Source organism: Oncorhynchus masou, chromosome 3 (genome assembly GCF_036934945.1).
Source record: "Oncorhynchus masou masou isolate Uvic2021 chromosome 3, UVic_Omas_1.1, whole genome shotgun sequence".
NCBI lineage: Eukaryota > Metazoa > Chordata > Actinopteri > Salmoniformes > Salmonidae > Oncorhynchus > Oncorhynchus masou.
The window spans coordinates 42,500,647-42,522,965 of NC_088214.1; the positions used below are offsets into that span (position 1 = coordinate 42,500,647).

The 22,319-nt window shown below is 42.7% G+C and overlaps 1 protein-coding gene across 2 annotated transcripts; it reads right to left on the minus strand.

Moving 5' to 3' along the window:
• Positions 1–475: 475 nt before the first annotated feature.
• Positions 476–22,230, minus strand: LOC135517190 (phosphatidylinositol 4,5-bisphosphate 3-kinase catalytic subunit alpha isoform-like). Of its 2 annotated transcripts, none has more exons than XM_064941284.1 (21): positions 21,882–22,230; positions 20,503–20,913; positions 20,120–20,329; positions 19,615–19,865; positions 17,258–17,503; positions 16,859–16,944; positions 16,629–16,734; positions 15,967–16,119; positions 15,586–15,720; positions 13,405–13,529; positions 13,089–13,170; positions 7,032–7,196; positions 6,635–6,738; positions 6,193–6,364; positions 5,860–5,966; positions 5,562–5,683; positions 5,308–5,386; positions 4,583–4,753; positions 4,106–4,223; positions 3,700–3,851; positions 476–3,411 (listed from the first exon to the last, which is right to left on the minus strand). In XM_064941284.1, exons 2-21 carry the CDS (start codon positions 20,852–20,854, stop codon positions 3,141–3,143), a joined length of 3,207 nt encoding a protein of 1,068 aa, XP_064797356.1. In that variant the 5' UTR covers positions 20,855–20,913; positions 21,882–22,230; the 3' UTR covers positions 476–3,140. The 2 variants fall into 2 exon arrangements, with proteins under 2 accessions (XP_064797356.1, XP_064797346.1); XM_064941274.1 differs by having other exon boundaries at positions 21,864–22,230.
• Positions 22,231–22,319: the final 89 nt, after the last annotated feature.

The following is a 22,319-nucleotide window of genomic DNA, read 5'->3' on the forward strand; positions in this document are numbered from 1 at the left end:
ATCCAGTGAAAGGACATGGAGATAACATACTGTGTTGGTGATCCCCACTGTAAGGGAGTCTATGGGTTGATGTAGTAGGAAATTGAAATAATTACGTTATCCACCTTGTCCTGGATTGTTTTTTATTGATATGCACAAGGGCTGCAGGGAATCCCACTCTATGACTGAATAGTAGTGGAGGCTGGCTCATAATAAATGGCTGGAACTGAGCGAATGGAATACCATTCCAGCCATTACCACTAGCCCCTTCTCCCCAATTAAGGTGGCACCAACCACCTGTGCTGAATAAGCTGACTTGAAGGTACTTTTTCCTGGTATGGTTAGTCAAAGCAGGTACTATAATCAACTAGCTGCATTTCTCTGTCAATATATGGGGACGAGGTTAGATATTACTGAAACGATGTAGGATTAACTGAGTTTTTATATTGTCCTTTTTAATTATCATGGCATGGAAAATGGATAATAAGAAATTAAATGCATTGGTTCTCAAAATGAGACAGGGATACAGATAATTTTTATTCAACAGTACAATGAGTGAATGCATACAGGGTTCTTTCCAGACATGGTAAAATGAATGAGTATGAAAGATTAATTAGTGCATACTACAGGTCAAACAATATTTACAAAGATGAATAGCTAGATAAGAATATCAGCTTTAAAAACATGCAGGATAGCTTTTCACCATTGTGCTTTTACACTGTACTCATAGTCAGAGCAGCAGACCTTCAGTGAAACTCCACTAGATACATTTTCCTCCTTCATTCATTCGTCACTCGTTTCTCATTTCAACGACAACAAGCTGTCTACTGGGGTGTAAAAGGATGTATTATGCATAAGTCCAATGTTTTTGGGAGGGTTAGCGATTATATTTTGAGTTTGTCTACATTTAGAATACAAAAATATATTACCTCTAGAGTTATTCAACGAAATTGATTTGCACAAAGTAGCAGTTCTCTTCATGGTGTGCCATTGTACCTCACCAGTAACAAAAAAGGTAATTAACATGAACTTCAAGTAAACACTAGTAAGAGAAAAGGATGACATTTCCCACAGCAAAAATGAAAAGAAACATTTATGATAGCGCTTGCATAGTGTATGTACTATGGGTATTGTAGTTGTCTCGTTTTGACTGGGTCCTGCCCAACAGTCTGTAACCTGTACAGAAACACACACAGTAAATAATTTGGTGAAGCTGGCATACAACTGACTAATAGCCTAGCTCTATGCAATGAGCAAACTGCAGGATCCACACTTACAAGGGAAGTTGTCGGGGAAGGGAACAGAAAACCACATTCACATCAGTAAAAAAAACTAATTTTTTACTGTATAGGGAGTTCATATGAAAAGAGAATGCTGAGGAAGTCTGGAATAGTGTCTAATCTACACATAGTTGAATTTTATAAAGATGGGGTGAAGCAAATTCCAATTCAGTTAAAAAAAAAAAATGGTTTCAAACACTTCCTAAAATGTGTGTTTAGATGTTTCACTGATAGTTTTCCGACCTGTGGGTTGTTTCTTTTCATTAGTTTCCTAAAGTGAAAGGTAGGGTACAATAGCCTTTTTTCAGTTCTTCCAGAGTCACCCTGTTAGGGAAGAGAAGTGATACTGTCACAGTGCATAATTGTACATTTGTCTTCTGTGTACTGTCTGTACATAGTTGAGACACCCTTAATGCCGTATATATGCACAATTCAGAGATACTCCCATCTCTTGACCCTACTTTGCCTTGACACCAGTATTACAAGTCTATAGTACAGTACATAAATATCACAATTTGCATAGTGTAACAGCACGGCATTCTATAACATTGCACATCCTTTTCGCCCCCCCCCTTTCCCTTTAAAAACAAAGCAACCAATAAAAACAGAACGAGGATGAATTTGAATATCTATTTCATCTGGGCGTCGCAAAAGGACTTTACAGTTCTTTTCTGTCGGTCATCCAAAACGTCTGCGTTGCAGCCAACGGTGCTGGACGGCAGCCATTTTGCACCTGAATGCTCCACACGCGTCGTAACACTGACAAACAAATACAAATGTTAGAGATCAGTGCTACACAGAAGATACACAGGGATTGGAATAGTAGTGACTCATTCCCACGGTAAGACCGATAACTAAGCTGTCGGGGGTGGGTGGGTGAGAGAGAGATATATATTTTAGTACTTTGGCTCAGTAGAAAATAAAGACTCAGAATAATATGTGCACAGTATGGATACGAGACCATTGGGATACTTCTGTACAAAATGTCATACTTGAGGTCACGAAACATGACTGTTTCAATCTGAGGGGACACTGTGTAATCGTCACTTGAGATCAAACATGGGTCAGAAAGTTCTGCTTGCTGGCCTTAAAGTTGACAGCAGACGATGAACGGACATCCTCGTGTCTGTTAACCATGCACCACTGGGATTTAACAATGCTGGTGGTATTCTGGGTAGTGTTCATTGGGCTCCAAGCGGAAGAAAACTGACTGCCATGATTTGTCCAATAAGAAACAATTGTTCACTTTCTGTTGCATGCCCTAATGAACATGACCCTGGGCAGGCCTTCATGGTGTCCTGGCGTGCTAGCAGAACGTAGGCTAGAGAACCACTCTGTCCATAGTAAACTAGTGGATGGGGTACGCTATTTAGGGATGCACAATATCCGATGACAATCTTTTTATTTTCTTAATCGGCCCGCATATCAGTAGACGTGATATATTGCCTGATAAAGCAATAGATCACCCTTCATATCACTATTGACTGATAATAAAATAGAGATCAGCAGTCATCAAATTGTTGGTAATCATGATTGGTCCCCTAAATTTACAAGGAGAAAACTTTATGGCCATATTGCAATACCAACACGGGAAAAATAATGGCCCAAAAATATGATTATCGTATCAGCCCATAATTTCCCCCATCGGTGCATACCTAATATCCAGTTGGCACCCTTCTAATGGATGGGTTCATAAGTTAGCGGATGATTTAGAGACCCGTTCTAGCCTTTCACTTCATCCAACAGCTCTATCTAGATTCATGGGCGCTAGCCCCGTCTGCTCTGCCATCTCTGCTCATGGCGAGCTTAGCTAGCGGATGGTGTCGAGATCCGCCCTTGTCCTCTCTGCGTTGCTGCTGCTCTCCAGGCCTATGGAACCTCTCAGTTCATGGCGTGCTGGCGGATGGTGTGGAAGATCCAGTCCATTTTGGTGGTCCAGCCGCCGTGGTGGGCATCATTCATCTGCTTCATGAAGTAGTCCAGGGCCTCCTGCTCCGTCTTGTCCAGGGCAAGGGTCTTACGGATGTAGGCGATGTCGTCGAACGACTGCAGCTCGGGCATGCCGGAGCCCAGCATCATGGAGAACAGGTTGATGAAGAGGTTGGCGTGCTGCCGGATGGCCAAGTAGGCCTTGTAGCACATCTCCTGAAACCTGGGGGAGTGGGAGGACATTTGTGAACCTAGCTGGGTTAAGAAGCATGTGTTTTTGTGCTAATAACCGTGCTTCAAAATGTCTCCTGAGGGTATTAATAAAGTTGTAATGTATTACCAGTAGAGCAATGATATCATTCTATATCACAATTTCATGTTCAGATCAATTAAAAGAGTTAAAAAAAGGCTACATGGAGGAAAACACTGCCTTGCACTTCAGAGTAGTGAATCTAATCCCTAATATTCACTGATAGGAAAGTTTACATTAACAAAAATACAGATACTGTACCTCTCAAACTCCCTGGTTTTTGTGCACTCCTGGGTTCCTTTGCTGATAACGATTAAGAAGTCCTGTGTCAAGACAAAAGGCACCCGCTCTCGCTTGTAGCCAAACTTCTTCTTCTTGTGATCCAGGAAATGGCCAAAGTCGATGTGGAATAGCTGCAAGGAGAAAAGAGAAAACAAAGAGCATCAAAAACTGCTGACAGGCCTCCAATAACCAGGGAACGTCAAGAGAGAGAGAAAAAAAAGTGTCTTTGTAGGGTTGCAAAATTCCAGTAGCTTTCCCATAGATCCTGGTGGAGGATTCCCAGATTTCCTATGTAATTCCAGAAATCTTCACATCAGGATTTCTGGAAAACTAGTTAATTTTGGGAAACATATTAGAATTTTGCAACCCTGAGTCTGTGAAGTACCTGTCCATCATCTTTGACCATGATGTTGCTGTTGTGTCGGTCACCGATCCCCAGGATGAAGGTGGCTACGCAGTATCCCGCACACGACCGTGTGAACAAGTCAATGGCCTGGTCATACCTGGACACATGTCAATGGGTATATGTCATTAGACCAAAGGCATGAAACTACAACAATCCTATTGCAGCTAAAGAAAGACATCATAAGGCATTTTATAAGAATACAGTACATTCCACTTATAGGCAATTCTTGGATACTTTTGCCCTTTCAAGGATTAACCCCCCCCCCATGTGAGAGTCTATTCCTTAATATACACCCAATATTTCTAACCACATAATCTAGCATGACAAAGTGTTTAGCACCTAGCATAGCTTAGAAGAACACCATGTAGAAGAAAGTAGGAATGAAGGCCTACTGGTCATGCATTCTAAGATGTATGCTATGCTGTTGTGGCTATTGGAACGTAGCCTAGTGCTCACATCTCTCCCCTGTTCTTGTCCTTGAGCCACTGGTGCAGCGTGTGGCTGTTGAACTGCAGTGCCCCCTTCAGGCCTCCTTTACACTGGATCTGCATGATGGTGTGGGAGTTCCTCACCACCTCGATCAGGCCCACGCAGTCGCCAATGGACAGGCAGCCGTACGGCAACATCCTGGGGACAAAACAACCAAATAGGATGACCGGTAGGTCTACCATGGCTACAGTGTTTCATCGATACATCATTCATCTACCAGTCATTCCATCTCGATACACCTGCATTGATTCCGTCGGTTCAATCAGAAGTGCATCCTGACGGTCAATCCACCAACGGAGATTGGGATGTGATCAGTACAATATGATACAGAGCTAAGAAATATTACTCCTAATCTGGAAGTAACAATTCATTTCCCTGATTCATTTAACTAGGCAAGTCAGTTAAGAACAAATGACGGCCTACCTATGGAAGCTATACATTCACTCCCTTCAAAAATCAACCCGACTTTCAATCGACCTACATTCCGCCGTTTCATATCTCATTTAGGCTACACTAGCTTCCAGTTCAGAGTTTACATTATTAGCTCCTACGGAAAGTAATGGACTCAATGTTTAACGGATCAGACGAGTCGTTCCTAATTTTAGGCTCCTGCCATCAAGGAGAAGAACATGAAGGGTGTAATGGAAAATTCATTTGTGCTGCTGCGTCATTGCGGATACAGAGACTAGTACCTGAGATCGAGCCCCTGGTTCTGCCAGATGTTCTCCATTATCCTAATGATCTGCAGAGTCAGCATGTCCTGCCTCAGATCTGAAGCAGAGGTGAGAGTGAAATAGCAGGATGAGGAGTCCGAGCTTTGATCACACTAATGCAATATGAAATCGGTGCCAGGGCAAAATGGGATTCAGTAAGCATGTTTATCGTCTAGTGTGTCCATAGTGAGTCAAGGGGGTTGGACGATTCGTTTTGCATTAGCAAAATGTACCGTCTCCATTTTTGAAGATGATCTCGTTGCTCTGGAAGAGCAGCTCTGACATCATGTCGGGATTCTCCCAGTTGAGCCACAGAGGCCGTTTGGCCGATGACATCATCCGGCACTCTTCCAAGCTGAAAGAGATGGCAAACGTATCAACACAGACTCAGAATAACGTCATTTAAACATTTTGAACACAGTACAACCTGTCATTAAACCGGAATTTCACAGGACACATTTCTTGGTTTCTTTCTTTAAACATTCAGAAGAATAGGTGGACGTTCGTGGTTAAGTCTACTGTGAGTAGTACCGGAGGTTTCCCAGCTGGTGAGCTGGGTTGAGCGGAGAGGTGAAGCTCTGTAGGGCATCCATGTAGTCAGGCCTTTTCATCTGCTCCACCAAGAACTTCATCTGAACCTGAGGGCAGAGAGAGAGCGCACGCTTCACTTTTCTGCAAGTGTAGGGAGTCCATAGTCCTGAAGACCAAGGAGGCCTTTATAGCCGTTCCACACTCCTTTTTGCTTAGTATCTACCGGTAGTTTGTTGTAAGTAAGAAAAACATGATCACGAAAAAGACTGATCAATTGAGGCTTCCATATTAGGGTGGGAAGTGGAAAGGCCTTGATCACGTCGCAAACGTTACCTTCTGGGCCTCATCCTTCTTCTCCTGCTTGAGGAGGTCTGTGAGGTTGATGAGCTTCTCCATGGCCTCCACCTGTCTGCTCAGGTGCTTCAGGTACATGCCACAGGCCCGGCAGTAGGACTCCAGCAGCAGACCAAAACGTTGGCTCACTGTCTTGTTGTGCATCTCAGACCTGGAGGCAGAGAGAACAACTTATGCGATTGTGCACCACTGTACAAATGTACTAGCAAGACTTTTCTCAATCAATGTAACCTCGAAGCCTTTTCTTTACGTAAACCTTAAAATGCAGAAATTAAGCATGTTCTACAAGATTTTACACAAGCAGAATGGAATTCTGGCTGCCTAAGGCAAATTCAAGCAATCCACAACACACACACATTTGGTTTCATAAACACCATACGGCTAGTGGACTAGTAAGGAAACACACAGAAATCAAACTCACTTGAGATGCCAAAAGAAGAAATGTCCTATCCGCTGATTGGTCAAAGCCTTCTTCAGCAGAAAGCGGGCCAGTGGGTTATCGAGGTACTGCTCGTACTTCAGAACCTGGTGGCCAGAAATACAGTATGTTCAGAACACACACCCAAATAAAATGCATCCGATAGGATTAGAAGCCACCATGTAAAAGGAAGCAGTTAGCCTGAGGGGTCATATTGAATTCTTTATGTAGTGTCAAATAATTAAAACACTGTCAAATGTAGGTGTCAAAGCCATTCAAAAACACATCAAGCTGACAGTGACAGACATGTTGAATCCAAGAATAGTATGTGAATAGAATAGACAAGCCACACCCCATCTCTTGATTCATTACAGACTAAGAGTGGTTCTTATTATTGTACCTGGACCAGCTGAATGAGGTATTGAGAGAGTCTGTCATCCGTTAAGTATTTTTCAAGGCACTTCACAGCAAAGTCTCGGATCATGGGATCGGGGAAGTTGCAGTCCAGCAACTCCATGGCTTGTTCTGGCTTTATGGCTGGCCAGTCCTTTAAAAGGCAATACATCTGGAACAAAGATATACAATTGGAAAAGTATATAAATTGAAATCAAAGTTAGAGGAACAAACTGGAAAACAAACCGAATGACCGTCTTAATAATGGCATCCAATGGCTAAGTGACAAAACTGTGGGTGTGTTCGTAAATTCACTCTGGCTATCTACTCCAATTTCAGAGCACTCAGTGTGTGCCAGAGTACAGAATAACTGATGAATTTACAAATGTGCAACACGAGTTGAAGATAACCAGTGTCAGTAAACGTCAGCATAAAAACAGTCAATTGTTGCCAGCAGCACAGTGACCATAACCAACATTCCAGATAACATGAAAACAGCCTAACCAGCTCTGCTAGGGCAAGTCAAATTGTCAGAGTGGTGTCCTCATTTGTGTCTGGAAGTAGCTAGCAAGCCAGCCAACATTAGCTTGGGGGCTAGACTGCCGTTGTAAGGTAAGAAAGCTTGGATCAACCTTACTCCGCGCTCTGAACGCGTGAAAAACTCTTAATTTACAGACAGACAATCTGACAACACTCTGAAATTACAAATCTCCAGAGTGCAATCTAAATTTACCAACACAACCTGTATTAAATGAATGTACACTGAACTAAAATATAAAACGCAACATGTAAAGCGTTGGTCCCATGTTTCATGAGCTTAAATAAAACATCCCAGAGAGTTTATATATGCACATTTCTCTAAAATATCATCGTTGCCAAGATAATCCATTCATCTGGCAGGTGTGGCATATCAAGAAGCTGACTAATTACACAGCATGATCATTACACTGCTCCAACTTGTGCTGGAGACAATTATTTTATTTTTAATTTTACCTTTATTTAACTAGGCAAGTCAGTTAAGAACAAATTCTTATTTTCAATGACGGCCTAGGAGCAGTGGGTTAACTGCCTGTTCAGGGGCAGAACGACAGATTTGTACCTTGTCAGCTCAAGGATTTGAACTTGCAACCTTCCGGTTATTAGTCCAACGCTCTAACCACTAGGCTACCCTCCACTAAAATGTGCAGTTGTGTCACAATGCCAGATGTCTCAAGTTGAGGAAGCGTGCGACTGGCATGTCCACCAGAGCTGTTGCCAGAGAATTGAATGTTCATTTCTCTACCATAAACTTCCTCCAACATCGTTTTAGATTATTTGGCAGTACGGCCAACTGGCCTCAAACGCAGACCAACGTGTAACCACACCAGCCCAGGACCTCCACATTCGGCTTCTTCACCTGGGGGTTCGTCTGAGACCAGCCACCCGGACAGATGAAACTGTGGGTTTGCACAACCAAAGAATTTCTGCACCAACTGTCAGAAATCGACTCAGGGAAGCTTATCTGTGTGCGCATTGTCCTCACCGAGGTCTTGACCTGACTGCAGTTTGGCGTTGTAACCAACTTCAGTGGGAAAATACTTACCTTCGATGGCCACTTGCACGCTGGAAAAGTGTGCTCGTCACAGATGAATCCAGATTTCAACTGTACTGGGCAGATGGTGTGTATGGCGTTGGTTGGGCGAGCGGTTTGATGATGTCAACGTTGTGAACAAGAGTATCCTACAGTGGCGGTGGTGTTATGTATGGGCAGGCATAAGCTACGGAAAACGAACACAATTGCATTTTATTGATGGCAATTTGACTGCAGAGATACTGTGACGAGATCCTGAGGCCCATTGTCGTGCCATCCAACTGCCCCCCATGATAATGCACAGCCCCATGTCGCAAGGATCTGTACACAATTCCTGGAAGCTGAAAATTGGTAAATCCGACCACAACGCTATCCTCCTGATTACGGCTTACAAGCAAAAATTAAAGCAGGAAGTACCAGTGCCTCGGTCTATAAAAAAATTTAAAAAAGTGTTCAGATGAAGCAGATGCTAAACTACAGGACTGTTTTGCTATCACAGACTGGAACATGTTCCGGGATTCTTCCAATGGCATTGAGGAGTACACCACAGTCACTGGCTTTATTAATAAGTGCGTCGAGGACATCATCCCCACAGTGACTGTACGTACATACCCCTACCAGAAGCCATGGATTACAGGCACCAGTCGCACTGAGCTAAAGGGTAGAGCTGCCACTTTCAAAATGCGGGACTCTAACCCGGAAGCTTACAAGAAATCCTGCTATGTCCCGTGACGAACCAACAAACAGGAAAAGCGTCAATACAGGGCTAAGATTGAATCATACTACACTGGCTCTGACGATAATCTTATGTGGCAGGGCTCGCAAACTATTACAGACTACAAAGGGAAGCACAGCCACAAGCTGCCCAGTGATGAGCCTTCCAAACGAGCTAAATCACATCTATGCTCGCTTCGAGGCAAGCAACACGGAGGCATGCATGAGAGCATCAGCTGTTCCGGATGACTGTGTGATCAAGCTCTCCGTAGCCAACATGAGTAAGACCTTTAAAAAGAGGTCAACATATACAAGGCTGCGGGGCCAGACGGATTACCAGGACTTGTGCTCCGGGCATGTGCTGACCAACTGGCAGGTGTCTTCACTGACATTTTCAACATGTCCCTGATTGAGTCTGTAATTCCAACATGCTTCAAGCAAATTACCATAGTTCCTGTGACCAAGAACAAAGGCAACCTGCCTAAATGACTACAGTGCTTTGAAAGGATGGTAATGGCTCACATCAACACCATTATCCCGGAAACCCTAGACCCACTCCAATTTGCATACTGCCCAAACAGATCCATGCAATCTCTATTGCACTCAACACTGCCCTTTCCCACCTGGACAAAAATAATAACTACGTGAGAATGCTATTCATTGACTACAGCTCAGCGTTCAACACCATAGTAACCTCAAAGCTCATCACTAAGCTAAGGATCCTGGGACTAAACACCTCCCTCTGCAACTGCATCCTGGACTTCCTGACGTGCCGCCCCCAGGTGGTGAGGGTAGGTAGCAACACATCTACCACACTGATCCTCAACACTGGAGCTCCCCAGGGGTGCGTGCTCAGTCCCCTCCTGTACTCCCTGTTCCCCCATGACTGCATGGCCAGGCATGACTCCAACTCCATCAATAATGTTGCAGACGACACAACAGTGGTAGTCCTGATCAACAAAGAGAGCCTATAAGGAGGTCTGAGACCTGGCCGGATGGTGCCAGAATAACAACCTATCCCTCAATGTAACCAAGACTAAGGAGATGATTGTGGACTACAGGAAAAGGAGGACCGAGCATGCCCCCATTCTCATTGACGGGGCTGTAGTGGAGCAGGTTGAGAGCTTCAAGTTCCTTGGTGTCCACATCAACAACAAACTATAATGGTGCAAACACACCAAGACTGATGTGAAGAGGGCACGACAAAGCCTATTACCACTAAGGAAACTAAAAAGATTTGGCATGGGTCCTGAGATCCTCAAAAAGGTTCAACAGCTGCAACATCCTGACTGGTTGCGTCACTGCCTGGTACGACAATTGCTCGGCCTCTGACCGCAAGGCACTACAGAGGGTAGTGCGTACGGCCCAGTACATCACTGGGGCGAAGCTGCCTGTCATCCAGGACCTCAACACGAGGCGGTATCAGAGTAAGGACCTAAAAATTGTCAAAGACCCCAGCCACCTCAGTCATAGGTTGTTCTCTCTACTACCGCATGGAAAGACGTCCTAGACATGGCACTCCGGTACATGTCTTCACAACAGATTTTACCCCCAAGCCATAAGACTGCTGAACAGGTAATCAAATGGCTACCCAGACTATTTACATTGTGTGCCCCCCCAACCCCTCTTTTTACACTGCTGCTACTCTGTTTATCATATATGCAGTCACTAACTATACATTCATGTACAGTGAGGGAAAAAAATATTTGATCCCCTGCTGAACTTGTACATTTGCCCACGGACAAAGAAATGATCAGTCTAAAATTTTAATGGTAGGTTTATTTGAACAGTGAGAGACAGAATAACAAAAGAAATCCAGAAAAGCACATGTCAAAAATGTTATAAATTGATTTGCATTTTAATGAAGGAAATAAGTATTTGACCCCTCTGCAAAACATGAGTTAGTACTTGGTGGCAAAACCCTTGTTGGCAATCAGAGGTCAGACGTTTCTTGTAGTTGGCCACCAGGTTTGCACACATCTCAGGAGGGATTTTGTCCCACTCCTCTAAGTCATTAAGGTTGAGGCTGACGTTTGGCAACTCGAACCTTCAGCTCCCTCCACAGATTTTCTATGGGATTAAGGTCTGGAGACTGGCTAGGCCACTCCAGGACCTTGTGCTTCTTCTTGAGCCACTCCTTTGTTGCCTTGGCCGTGTGTTTTGGGTCATTGTCATGCTGGAATACCCATCCACAACCCATTTTCAATGCCCTGGCTGAGGGAAGGAGGTTCTCACCCAAGATTTGACGGTACATGGCCCCGTCCATTATCCCTCTGATGCGGTGAATTTGTCCTGTCCCCTTAGCAGAAAAACACCCCCAAAGCATAATGTTTCCACCGCCATGTTTGATGGTGTTCTTGGGGTCATAGCCAGCATTCATCCCCCTCCAAACACGGCGAGTTGAGTTGATGCCAAAGAGCTCCATTTTGGTCTCATCTGACCACAACACTTTCACCCAGTTGTCCTCTGACTCATTCAGATGTTCATTGGCAAAATTCAGACAGGCATGTATGTGCTTTCTTGTGCAGTGGGACCTTGCAGGCGCTGCAGGATTTCAGTCCTACACAGCGTAGTGTGTTACCAATTGTTTTCTTGGTGACTATGGTCCCAGCTGCCTTGAGATCATTGACAAGATCCTCTCGCGTAGTTCTTGGCTGATTCCTCACCGTTCTCATGATCATTGCAACTCCACGAGGTGAGATCTTGCATGGAGCCCCAAGCCGAGGGAGATTGAGTTCTTTTGTGTTTCTTCCATTTGCGAATAATCGCACCAACTGTTGTCACCTTCTCACCAAGCTGCTTGGCGATGGTCTGGTAGCCCATTCCAGCTTTGTATGGGTCTACAATCTTGTCCCTAACATCCTTGGAGAGCTCTTTGGTCTTGGCCATGGTGGAGAGTTTGGAATCTGATTGTAAAAGACACCTGTCCACAGAATCACAGATAAAGGGAGTGCTCCTAATCTCACCTCGTTACCTGTATAAAAAGACCCCTGGGAGACAGAAATCTTTGAGAGGGGGTCAAATACTTACTTCCCTCATTAAAATGCAAATCCATTTATAACATTTTTGACATGCGTTTTTCTGGATTTTTGTTATTCTGTCACTCACTGTTCAAATAAACCTACCGTTAAAATTTTAGACTGATCATTTCTTTGTCAGTGGGCAAACGTACAAAATCAGCAGGGGATCAAATCATTTTTTCCCCTCAGTGTACATACTACCACAATTGGGCCGACCAACCAGTGCTCCCGCACATTGGCTAACCGGGCTATCTGCATTGTGTTCCACCCACCACACCCACTTTTACGCTACTGCTACTCTCTGTTCATCATATATGCATAGTCACTTTAACCATATCTACATACTACCTCAAATCAGCCTGACAAACAGGTGTCTGTATGTTTGCCTCACTACTTTTATAGCCTCGCTACTGTATATAGCCTGTCTTTTTACTGTTTTATTTCTTTACTTATTGTTCACCGAATACCTTTTTTGCACTGTTGTTTAGAGCCTGTAAGTAAGCATTTCACTGTAAGGTTGTTGTATTTGGCGCCCGTGATAAATAAACTTTGATTTGACTGCTTTTCCACGCCCCTACTTAAAGGATAGCTGTATTCACAGTCATGTGAAATCCATAGATTAGGGCCCAATTTATTTAAATGGACCAATTTCTTTATATGAACTGTAATTGTTGTGTTTATATTTTTGTTCAGTGTATATCAAATGTCCCCTTGCCATGGTAGGCTATAAAGACAGCAATTGAAATGAGAGACTGTTTACCTGTGCAACCTCATCCCTGGAGTTCCATTTCACTGCCAGGAGAATCTTGGGCAGTATCTCCGGGATACTGACGCAGTAATGTCTACAGTAAGAGAAAAATAGCAAACATTTGAATGTAGAAAATTGCTTTCCTCCATTAAGATCACACACCTCTCAAATCATGAGCAGCACACATATTATTATAACCAGTACCTTGAGCAAGTAAGCAGACTATTTCAGGTGTAAGAAATGTTGGATAAATCTTACATGGGTTTTGTTTATGCTTTTTTCATAATATAAATATATGTATTTGTTGATAAAGCACACAGAGTAATACCTGTGCCTCCAGAGGAAGTCCTTCTCCTGCTCAGTTATTTCAGACAGTGGGTCTCTGTTACACACCAGGCGCAGCTGTTCGTTGTCGCTGTCCGTCAGAGGGTTGTCCCTTGCCAGTCTGTTACTCTGCAATAGAGAACATTATGCTGCTTATTAAAACTACAGTACTGGTGGAAAGCAGGGTCACGTTCAATAATCACTCAGTTGTAAAAGGTTTCGCAATAGAAAACGAAACCAGAGTTCATATTGGACACACCGGTTCACACCTGGTTCAAAGCTTTTGTTCATGTTTTATGCCTCATGAACATATCACCAGTGTCTCCTGGGGCATCTCTAGTACACACACACACACAACTTGTCAACAGCATTAACCCTTTGACATGTACAATCACATTTGTGATAATTGTTGAGTGGTCCCTGCAGCATACCGTTGTAAATATGTGATTGAAACAGTAGCAACCAAACGTATGTTGTAACAACCACGTCAAAACCGCTTTGTTGTCTGAAAAGCATCTAAACAATGTTTTGTACTGATGGGAAATAAAAAGGTCTTTACAACTTTATCCCTAAATTTCACATTTTGTTTAAAAATAATAAAATAAAAATACAAAAGTGAACTTCAGCCAAATCATACGGAACACATCCACATTCATTACATAAACCAGTATAATTAACAGGTTATGCTGAAAAAAAAAAGCCATTAACTTAACAGCTAGACTTGTTTACAATGTAGCACATCACTGGTAAGCACAAGGGAGTAATATTGTTTAGAAAAGAGATGCGTGGGAGCTAAGCTAACAGCAGCTAAATTCTTTACGATGGCAGCCATGTTGGTTTATGTTTGACAAGCGAAAACTCCCTAATCACAGAATGCCTTTGACTACAAGATGCAAATAAACAAAGTCAAAGATGGCTGCTCCCATTGCCTGAAAAATATTCACTTATTTGTAATGTTCCGAAAAGTGGCCAAACTGTTTGATGTAAAAACATTATCACCTCACAGATCATCACTACAAATACAAGCTAGCCTAACTGTAGCGCGAAAATTAAACACGGATGAAACCCTTTTTAGGGGGGGGGTTTATGATGCAGGAAATATTACTATGAGGGATTTATCAATAAAAGGGGGTCAAACACAGAAGTTCATACACTAAATAAAAATCCTGAGGTACCATAGATACAATTGGATGCCACGTTCATGGGAACTCTGAAATCTCAGACATCCGACTTTAGTGCATTGAAGACAACTGTTAACTTAGGGGGGAAGCTCAGGCTGGGAAAAATGCCAACTCTGAATTCCAACTCGGGAACTCAGGCCTCTTTCTAGAGCTCAGACTTTCCGACCTGAAGATCACTCACGTCACGATTTGACCGCATATTTTTCAGAGTTCCATCAGTCAAGTGAACTATCCCATCACCTCGTTTAAAAAAATTAATGTTTTATAACATCTTTGGTCTGACAACCAGAATGCATTGTATAATGTCAACGAACATAGTGCCACACATAGCTGGCAAATAGCTTAGCGCATCATAATAAGAACTACCTTTCAACAAAAGAAAGTATTTTACACACATCATGTGTCCATTACAATCTATGCAAGAATCAGAATGCATTATTTGTCACCAGTACCTGAAAACATACAGTACCAGTCAAAAGTTGACACACCTACTCTCATTCAAGGGTTTCTTTATTTTCACTATTTTCTACATTGTAGAATAATAGTGAAGACATCAAAACTATGAAATAACACATTGAAGCATGCTTTAAAAAATTTAAAAAAGTGTTAAACAAAGCTTCAAACATAAATTGTCCGCAACAGTGAAATGGGCTACTTCTTTTGTGAATTAATAAAGAGGCGGAACACACCTCAACTGTTAGAAAATTAAACCTGTCCGAAAACACTTTTTAATTGACATAGCCTATAGATAATTAGTAGGTAGGGTGCCTTGGTTTGAGGGCAGCACGGGTTAACTGTCCTGCTGTGTAACAATCACATTTTGGAACAGTGAGTACATTCAGACATCACGGGCATAACATTTTTATTGTATTTTTTTTAAATACACTTGTGCGACTGTTACACAAGATATTTGGAACTCATACGTGAAAAGGTTAAATCATTACAACAGATTAACATACAATGTCAATATTGACTTAGACCAAACAAAAACACTTGGGACTTACCAAACCGGTGTGGCAATAGTTGAAGCCCAGCTCCCGGGATATGTTCCAGTTGGCGTGCTCCTCGATGGCCGGCATGTCGGGGAACTTCACTGGGTTACTGAAGTGGTCAAACTCCAGCTCCAGGCAAGGGGTTTCCTGTGGGCCCAGAGCAATATAATGGAAAGGTCATTTGGGGTCATCCAAAAGGGCTTATGAGAACAAAGGCACCCTATTATTGTGGGATTAACTTGTGTGTCAATGAGTAATTAATAAAGATGGATAAGAGGCTTAGACAGTGAGAGGGGAGATGCAGATTATTTCTAACTGTAGCTTTGTGTGAGTGTTATATCCAATTCATGTCTTTCCATATGCGTGTGTAGCTAGCTAGCCTACACCTCAGACCTTGTTCGGATTGGAGCCGGTGACTCCGATAGCATTGAGCAGGTCTTCCAGGCCGTGGGGCACAGGCCATAGGTTGAGGGCCATCTTTCCAGCCACCAGCGTGTGTGTGTAATCAAACAGGTTGATGTTTCCCCAGGCTAGTGGACAGTGCTCCTGCAGCAACATTAGTACAATGATGGATTGTAGTCAATGTATGGAGTTGCATTGAAATTGGGATCAATGTAAATCGAGGTTAAAAATATATAAAGAGGATATAGAATCCCAAGCTATACAAGTACGAGATTGAAAGCTATTGTTGTGCAAAGAAAAACACGTGACACACAAGTAGGATTTGTCAAAGCCAGGAAAGTGAGTAGTACTGTTCAGATCAATTACACTACCCAAACAACCAATTCATTTACTTTTTCCACATCTCCATGTATTCCCCAATCATTATTAATCTACACCAGGGATCTCAAACTGACTGGCGGCCCGGAGGCCACATCAGGCACAAAAGCTGTTTCCCTCCAGCCTCCATGACAACAGTAACACCGACATTAACTCAAAATACCTGGGGGCGAAAGACCTGATTTACACTATTGATACTTTGGTCAAACCAAAGTAACTATTTTCTGTCAGAAACAACAAATTCCAGAGACCGGTGAGCAGGAGGGAGAGCTCACCTCTTTGGCCCCCTTCCTCCCCTTCACAGAACAGATTGACAGACAGAGTCGGGCAGCGCGGGGGATGTCTGGAATGTACATGTCGTAGTTCAGCCACTCGTTCCACCTTGGATGTACAACAAAAACACTCTCTCAAACAGACATCCCTATGAAGCTAACATTAAGTAGGCTATTGATTTAGCAAGTACTTAATTAAGAAAGTAATTTATTATGGATGCCGGATAGCATACCTGGGGTTTGAGCATGGCACGCGCTGAGTGTTCACGTTGTCACACAGCTGCTCCCCACCGTGGTAAATCCCAGTCCGGACGTAGATCTAGATCAATAGCAGAGACACACATGAATAATTTACATAGATGTCTTTGACAGAAAACCTTTATTGCACTACTAAAACAACAATGACATCCAGAACATTTGGGCCCCAAACATGACCTAAAATGTAGTTCCCCTTCTCCACGAGGACCTGCACTGAACAGAACTGACAACAGGGATCAGTGAGGATTGTTTTGGGGGAAACAGGAAGGTTCTACTTGAACTTATTTAATAAGAACATGGGGTTTTGTTTTCCCATTGCAAAACATTTTGATACGCCCTAGTGAACACCACCCAAAGGTCCTCAAGTACAGTACCTTGTCAATGTCCCTGATGTTAACATTGACGTAGGTGGCACACAGTATCCTTATCCTCAGAGTGCCGTTGATGGTCCACAGAGACTTGGTGGCCGTCTCGCCGTTCATGTAGGGAGTGGCCGTGGAGATGCGGCGGGCATACGAGGGCATGGTAAAGGTGTCGATGGGCAGCTGTGAGTACAGGCTGTCCTTGGCCATTAGCATGAGGTTGGGCATGCGCCCCAGCATGATGCAACTCCTTACGTACTGGGAAGGAAAGGCAATAGACATTAGAACATTAGACGCTACACCAAGCGAGAGGTATTAAACATTCAAAGAATGGAAAACATTGTTTTGCACAGTTGCTATTATCTGTGTAACATTGCTCACTAGTAGAGGTCGACCGATTAATCGGAATGGACGACTAATTAGGGACGATTTCAAGTTTTCATAACAATCGGAAATCTGTATTTTTGGACACCGATTTGGCCGGGTTTTTTTTTTTTTTACACCTTTATTTAACTAAGTCAGTTAAAGAACACATTCTTATTTTCATGACGGCCTAGGAACACTGGGTTAACTGCCTGTTTAGAGGCAGAACGACAGATTTTTACCTTGTCAGCTCCGGGAATCAATCTTGCAACCTTACAGTTAACTAGTCCAAGCTCTAACCACCTGCCTCACGAGGAGCCCGCCTGTTACGCGAATGCAGTAAGAAGCCAAGGTAAGTTGCTAGCTAGCATTAAACTTATCTTATAAAAAACAATCATAATCACTAGTTATAACTACACATGGTTGATGATATTACTAGTTTATCTAGCGTTGCATATAACGCAGGGGGATGAGTTAACAAAAGCGCATTTGCGGAAAAAGCACAATCGTTGCACGACTGTACCTAACCATAAACACCAATGCCTTTCTTAAAATCAATTCACAGAAGTATATATTTTTAAACTTGCATATTTAGCTAAATGAAATCCAGGTTAGTAGGCAATATTAACCAGGTGAAATTGTGTCACTTCTCTTGCGTTCATTACACGCAGAGTCAGGGTATATGCAACAGTTTGGGCAGCCTGGCTCGTTGCAAACTAATTTGCCAGAATTGTATGTAATTATGACATAACATTGAAGGTTGTGCAATGTAACAGGAATATTTAGACTTAGGGATGCCACCCGTTAGATAAAATACGGAACGGTTCCGTATTTCACTGAAATAATAAATGCTTTGTTATCGAAATGACAGTTTCAGGATTTGGCCATATTAATGACCAAAGGCTCGCATTTCTGTGTGTTACATTATAATTAAGTCTATGATTTGATATTTGATAGAGCAGTCTGACTGAGCGATGGTAGGCACCAGCAGGCTTGTAAGCATTCATTCAAACAGCACTTTTGTGCGTTTTGCCAGCTGCTCTTCCCTGTGCTTCAAGCATTGCGCTGTTTATGACTTCATGCCTATCAACTCCCAAAATTAGGCTAGTGTAACCGATGTGAAATGGCTAGCTAGTTAATGGGGTGCGCGCTTATAGCGTTTCAAACGTTATTTGCTCTGAGACTTGGAGTAGTTGTTCCCCTTGCTCTGCATGGTTAACGCTGCTTCGAGGGTGGCTGTTGTCGAAGTGTTCCTGGTTCGAGCCCAGGTAGGGGCGATGAGAGGGACAGAAGCTATAGTGTTACACTGGTAATACTAAAGTGCCTATAAGAACATCCAATAGTCAAAGGTATATGAAATACAAATGGTATAGAGATATAGTCCTATAAATACAACCTAAAACCTCTTACCTTGGAATATTGAAGTCTCATGTTAAAAGGAATCACCAGCTTTCATATGTTCTGAGCAAGGAACTTAAACGTTATCTTTTTTTTTTTAAAATGGCACATATTGCACTTTTACATCTCCAACACTTTGTTTTTGCATTATTTAAACCAAATTGAACATGTTTCATTATTTATTTGAGGCTAAATAGATTTTTATTGATGTATTATATTAAGTTAAAATAAGTGTTCATTTAGTATTGTTGTAATTGTCATTATTACAACTACATTTAAAAAAAATTCAGGTTAATCGGTATCGGCTTTTTTGGGGTCCTCCAATAATCGGTATCGGCGAAAAATTATACTCTGTTGACCTCTACTAGTTAGTCATTGGACAGTCATTCAAACATGCTACAGACAGGATTCAAAGAAAGGATGTCCTCAACATTATTTTTCAAAGAAAGTTTCAAATCACAGACTGTCGTCAAAAAAGACCTTATTTGGGAATTTCTTCTTTCGATTCGCTTATATTCAAAAAACACACAGGCAAGAGACTAACTACAGATGTTTGAATGTATCCGTATTCAAGATATGGAGTAGGCATCAGAGCAGTGTGTGTTTACCTTGTATTGACTCAGGGGGTATTTCTCCAGCAGGTACTCATCGCAGCCGCACACCTTGAGGATGTACTTGCCCTGATACTCCTGCACGCACATCTTGAGCTGCTCGTGGGACAGCAGCATGCTACGTGTCTTCTTGCGGATGGCCTCTGCGATCACGTGCTCCGGCACACAGTCATGGTTGATCTTCAGCGTGTACTTCTGCTTGTCGTTGCTCGGTGACACGATGACCCATATGACCACTATGATTTGACCTGGAGGGAAAGCGGAATAAACATGTTATTAAAGTATCATAACGTGGTAAGCCAAGTAAATGTAAGTTCAAGTCTTCCACCATCCAACCCGAAACATCCCACGTCACCAAACCACCATATATTTAAAACAAGTGGATGGTGGTTCTGTCAATGCTTACAATAGGCTATTTTGATACACATTTAGGCTGTACGTGGCTGTGCTATTTTCCCTTTGCCACAGACCCCAAAACTTAATTGTGTCTCCCATGTCCTACCTTTGTCAAGCTTATTGAAGATGTGCTTAGGTAGTTCTACTGACGACTCTACATTGGGAGGGTAGACGTACAACGCTCTACTGATGGGTCCGTTAGTGTCTCGGAGGTCCACAGACTCCTTGCAGACATTTAATATGTTCCTTCGAAAGTCCTGGACCTCTGCGTCCTTGACCAAGTCAAACTCACATATTGGCATTCCTATGGCAAAACCTGCACACACACAAGAAAAAAAATTCATGCACTTCTACAGCTACATTTTATCAAGCTTTATCCTCTCAGTATTCATGAAATTGGGCTTGATTTGAAAACGGCCTGAGGTCACACCATTCTCTGTGTGCTTATGCGACATCAGTGACTTTGTATAAAGAATACAAGAGACATACCAATTTCTCGGTTGAGTATTTTCTCCTCTCGGTTGCCTACTGGCTCGATGACTTTCAGGAAGGCCTGAAAAAGCCTTAGGTCGCACAGTCTCCTCGTCTCATCGTAGAACTCCTCTCTCTCAGCCTCTTGGGTAACGCTGACAAAGATGTAGGAGGTCTCCTCCTGTAGGAGGTGGTGGAGCGGATACTTCCTGGCCTCCTTGAAGAGTTCGTGTTTCACCGAAATGAGTGTGGCCTCACGTGTGCACTCCAATGTCAGAATCATCCCATTGGGGAGAAGGCAGTCCACCATGATGCTTGGGGGCATCAAGTGCATGCCCCATAGTTCCCCCGAAGATGGCCTGGGAGGCATGGTGGTCGGGTCGGCTGCTCCTCACTATGCTAATAATTACAATGAGTTGGGTCGACCAGCTGGAGAGAGAGAGGCAATTACATAAGATGCAGTGACCCATTTATAACATTTCCATTCTGCATGAGATAGTTAGCTACTAAATATGTTTAATGAGAGCAGAGGCATTGAGTGCAAGTGCTCACTAATAACTATAATATTATAGCAGGCAGTTGCTTACACTACATTATAAAATAATAAGTTATATTGTTCATTGTCAAAAAAATGGAAATGCATGGGGACAGCTCAAGCAGGAAACGACAGTTACCCTTGGACAGATGTTGCTCGAAGAAAATATTTTACATAACAATAGACAGTTTGATAGCTACGTGGAGAGGTTGACAGGTCACTCACTGTGTAATCTGACAAACTCACAGTGGTGAAGCAAAGTGTCACAAGTAATGGAACGGGAAGACTGTAGTTAGCTAGTTAATGAAGTAGCTACCTAGCATGCTAACTAACAGTTAGCGGTTTAGAGAATTTTGTAACATCATTAATTCTGTCCTGTGGGTATATTAGGATGGCACAAGTTTGAGAACTAACCGGCAATTGTTATTTGCTCACTAGAATGCATCTATAGCTAGTGAGTGACAGGGTTAAACTTAGCTAACTAAAACACCGGTGCCGCTAGCTAGCTAACAAACCGCTACGTTAGCCATTAGCAAGCTAGTTGTTTGTGCAGACTTAGCTAGGCTAGCTGGCACAAGCTCAATGTCCAATGTCAATGCCTCATCATATTTACAACTAGCCGTGTTGTCGTCTCGTTAAATTATGTATTCATTAGTTATGATTGTCTTTTGACACCATTTTCTATTTTATGACAAAATACCTGGCATTTGCAGGCAAACAGTTTGGTTATCGTCTCGCTCAAGTAACGCCCTGTTTTCAGTCATAACATGCAACTTTCTCCCGAGAACAGCTAGCAAATTTGAGGCAACTGTGAGCTAGCTAGCTAAACAAACCATATTCCTACCCGTTCTAGACCTCTCACCCTCAGTCGTAGCGCTGGCTTGCTACTCCATCCAAATATCGGGACAGTCCGGTTTCTCAACAAAGACGTCTTTCGCTGTCAATATGAATGTTTTCCCAAATAATAAGTCCATTACATTCCATGTCGTGATGCACAGCTAAATAGCGAAAAAACGGCATATTGATTGCTCGCAAGCCGCTGGTCAGAGAGCTTAATGTTCGTTTGACAAAGCTGCCTGCCTGGCGGTTTCCACTAGCTTCTATAGCCACAAAATCCAAATCGACAAAAGAAAATATATACAGCTGTTTGGTCTTAATATAAGATTAGGGTTGACCATAAGGTTGGCAGTGTGGTTTAGGTTAGGATTAGGTTTAAAATACAATTTTAAGAATATACATTTAAGAAATGGGCGGGGTTTAAGACTTTGTGGCTATAGAAACTAGTGACGACCATGGCATC

What these genes read in the sequence shown, in the direction of transcription:
- LOC135517190 (XM_064941284.1), bottom strand. Translation starts at nt 20,854, where the DNA reads ATGCCTCCCAGGCCATCTTCGGGGGAACTATGGGGCATGCACTTGATG. An exon ending in ACTATTGCCACACCGGTTTG is followed by an intron (nt 13,530 to 15,585) that starts GTAAGTCCCAAG and finishes TCTCTATTGCAG; the next exon opens with AGTAACAGACTGGCAAGGGA. An exon ending in ACCTCATTCAGCTGGTCCAG is followed by an intron (nt 6,739 to 7,031) that starts GTACAATAATAA and finishes TCTGGCCACCAG; the next exon opens with GTTCTGAAGTACGAGCAGTA.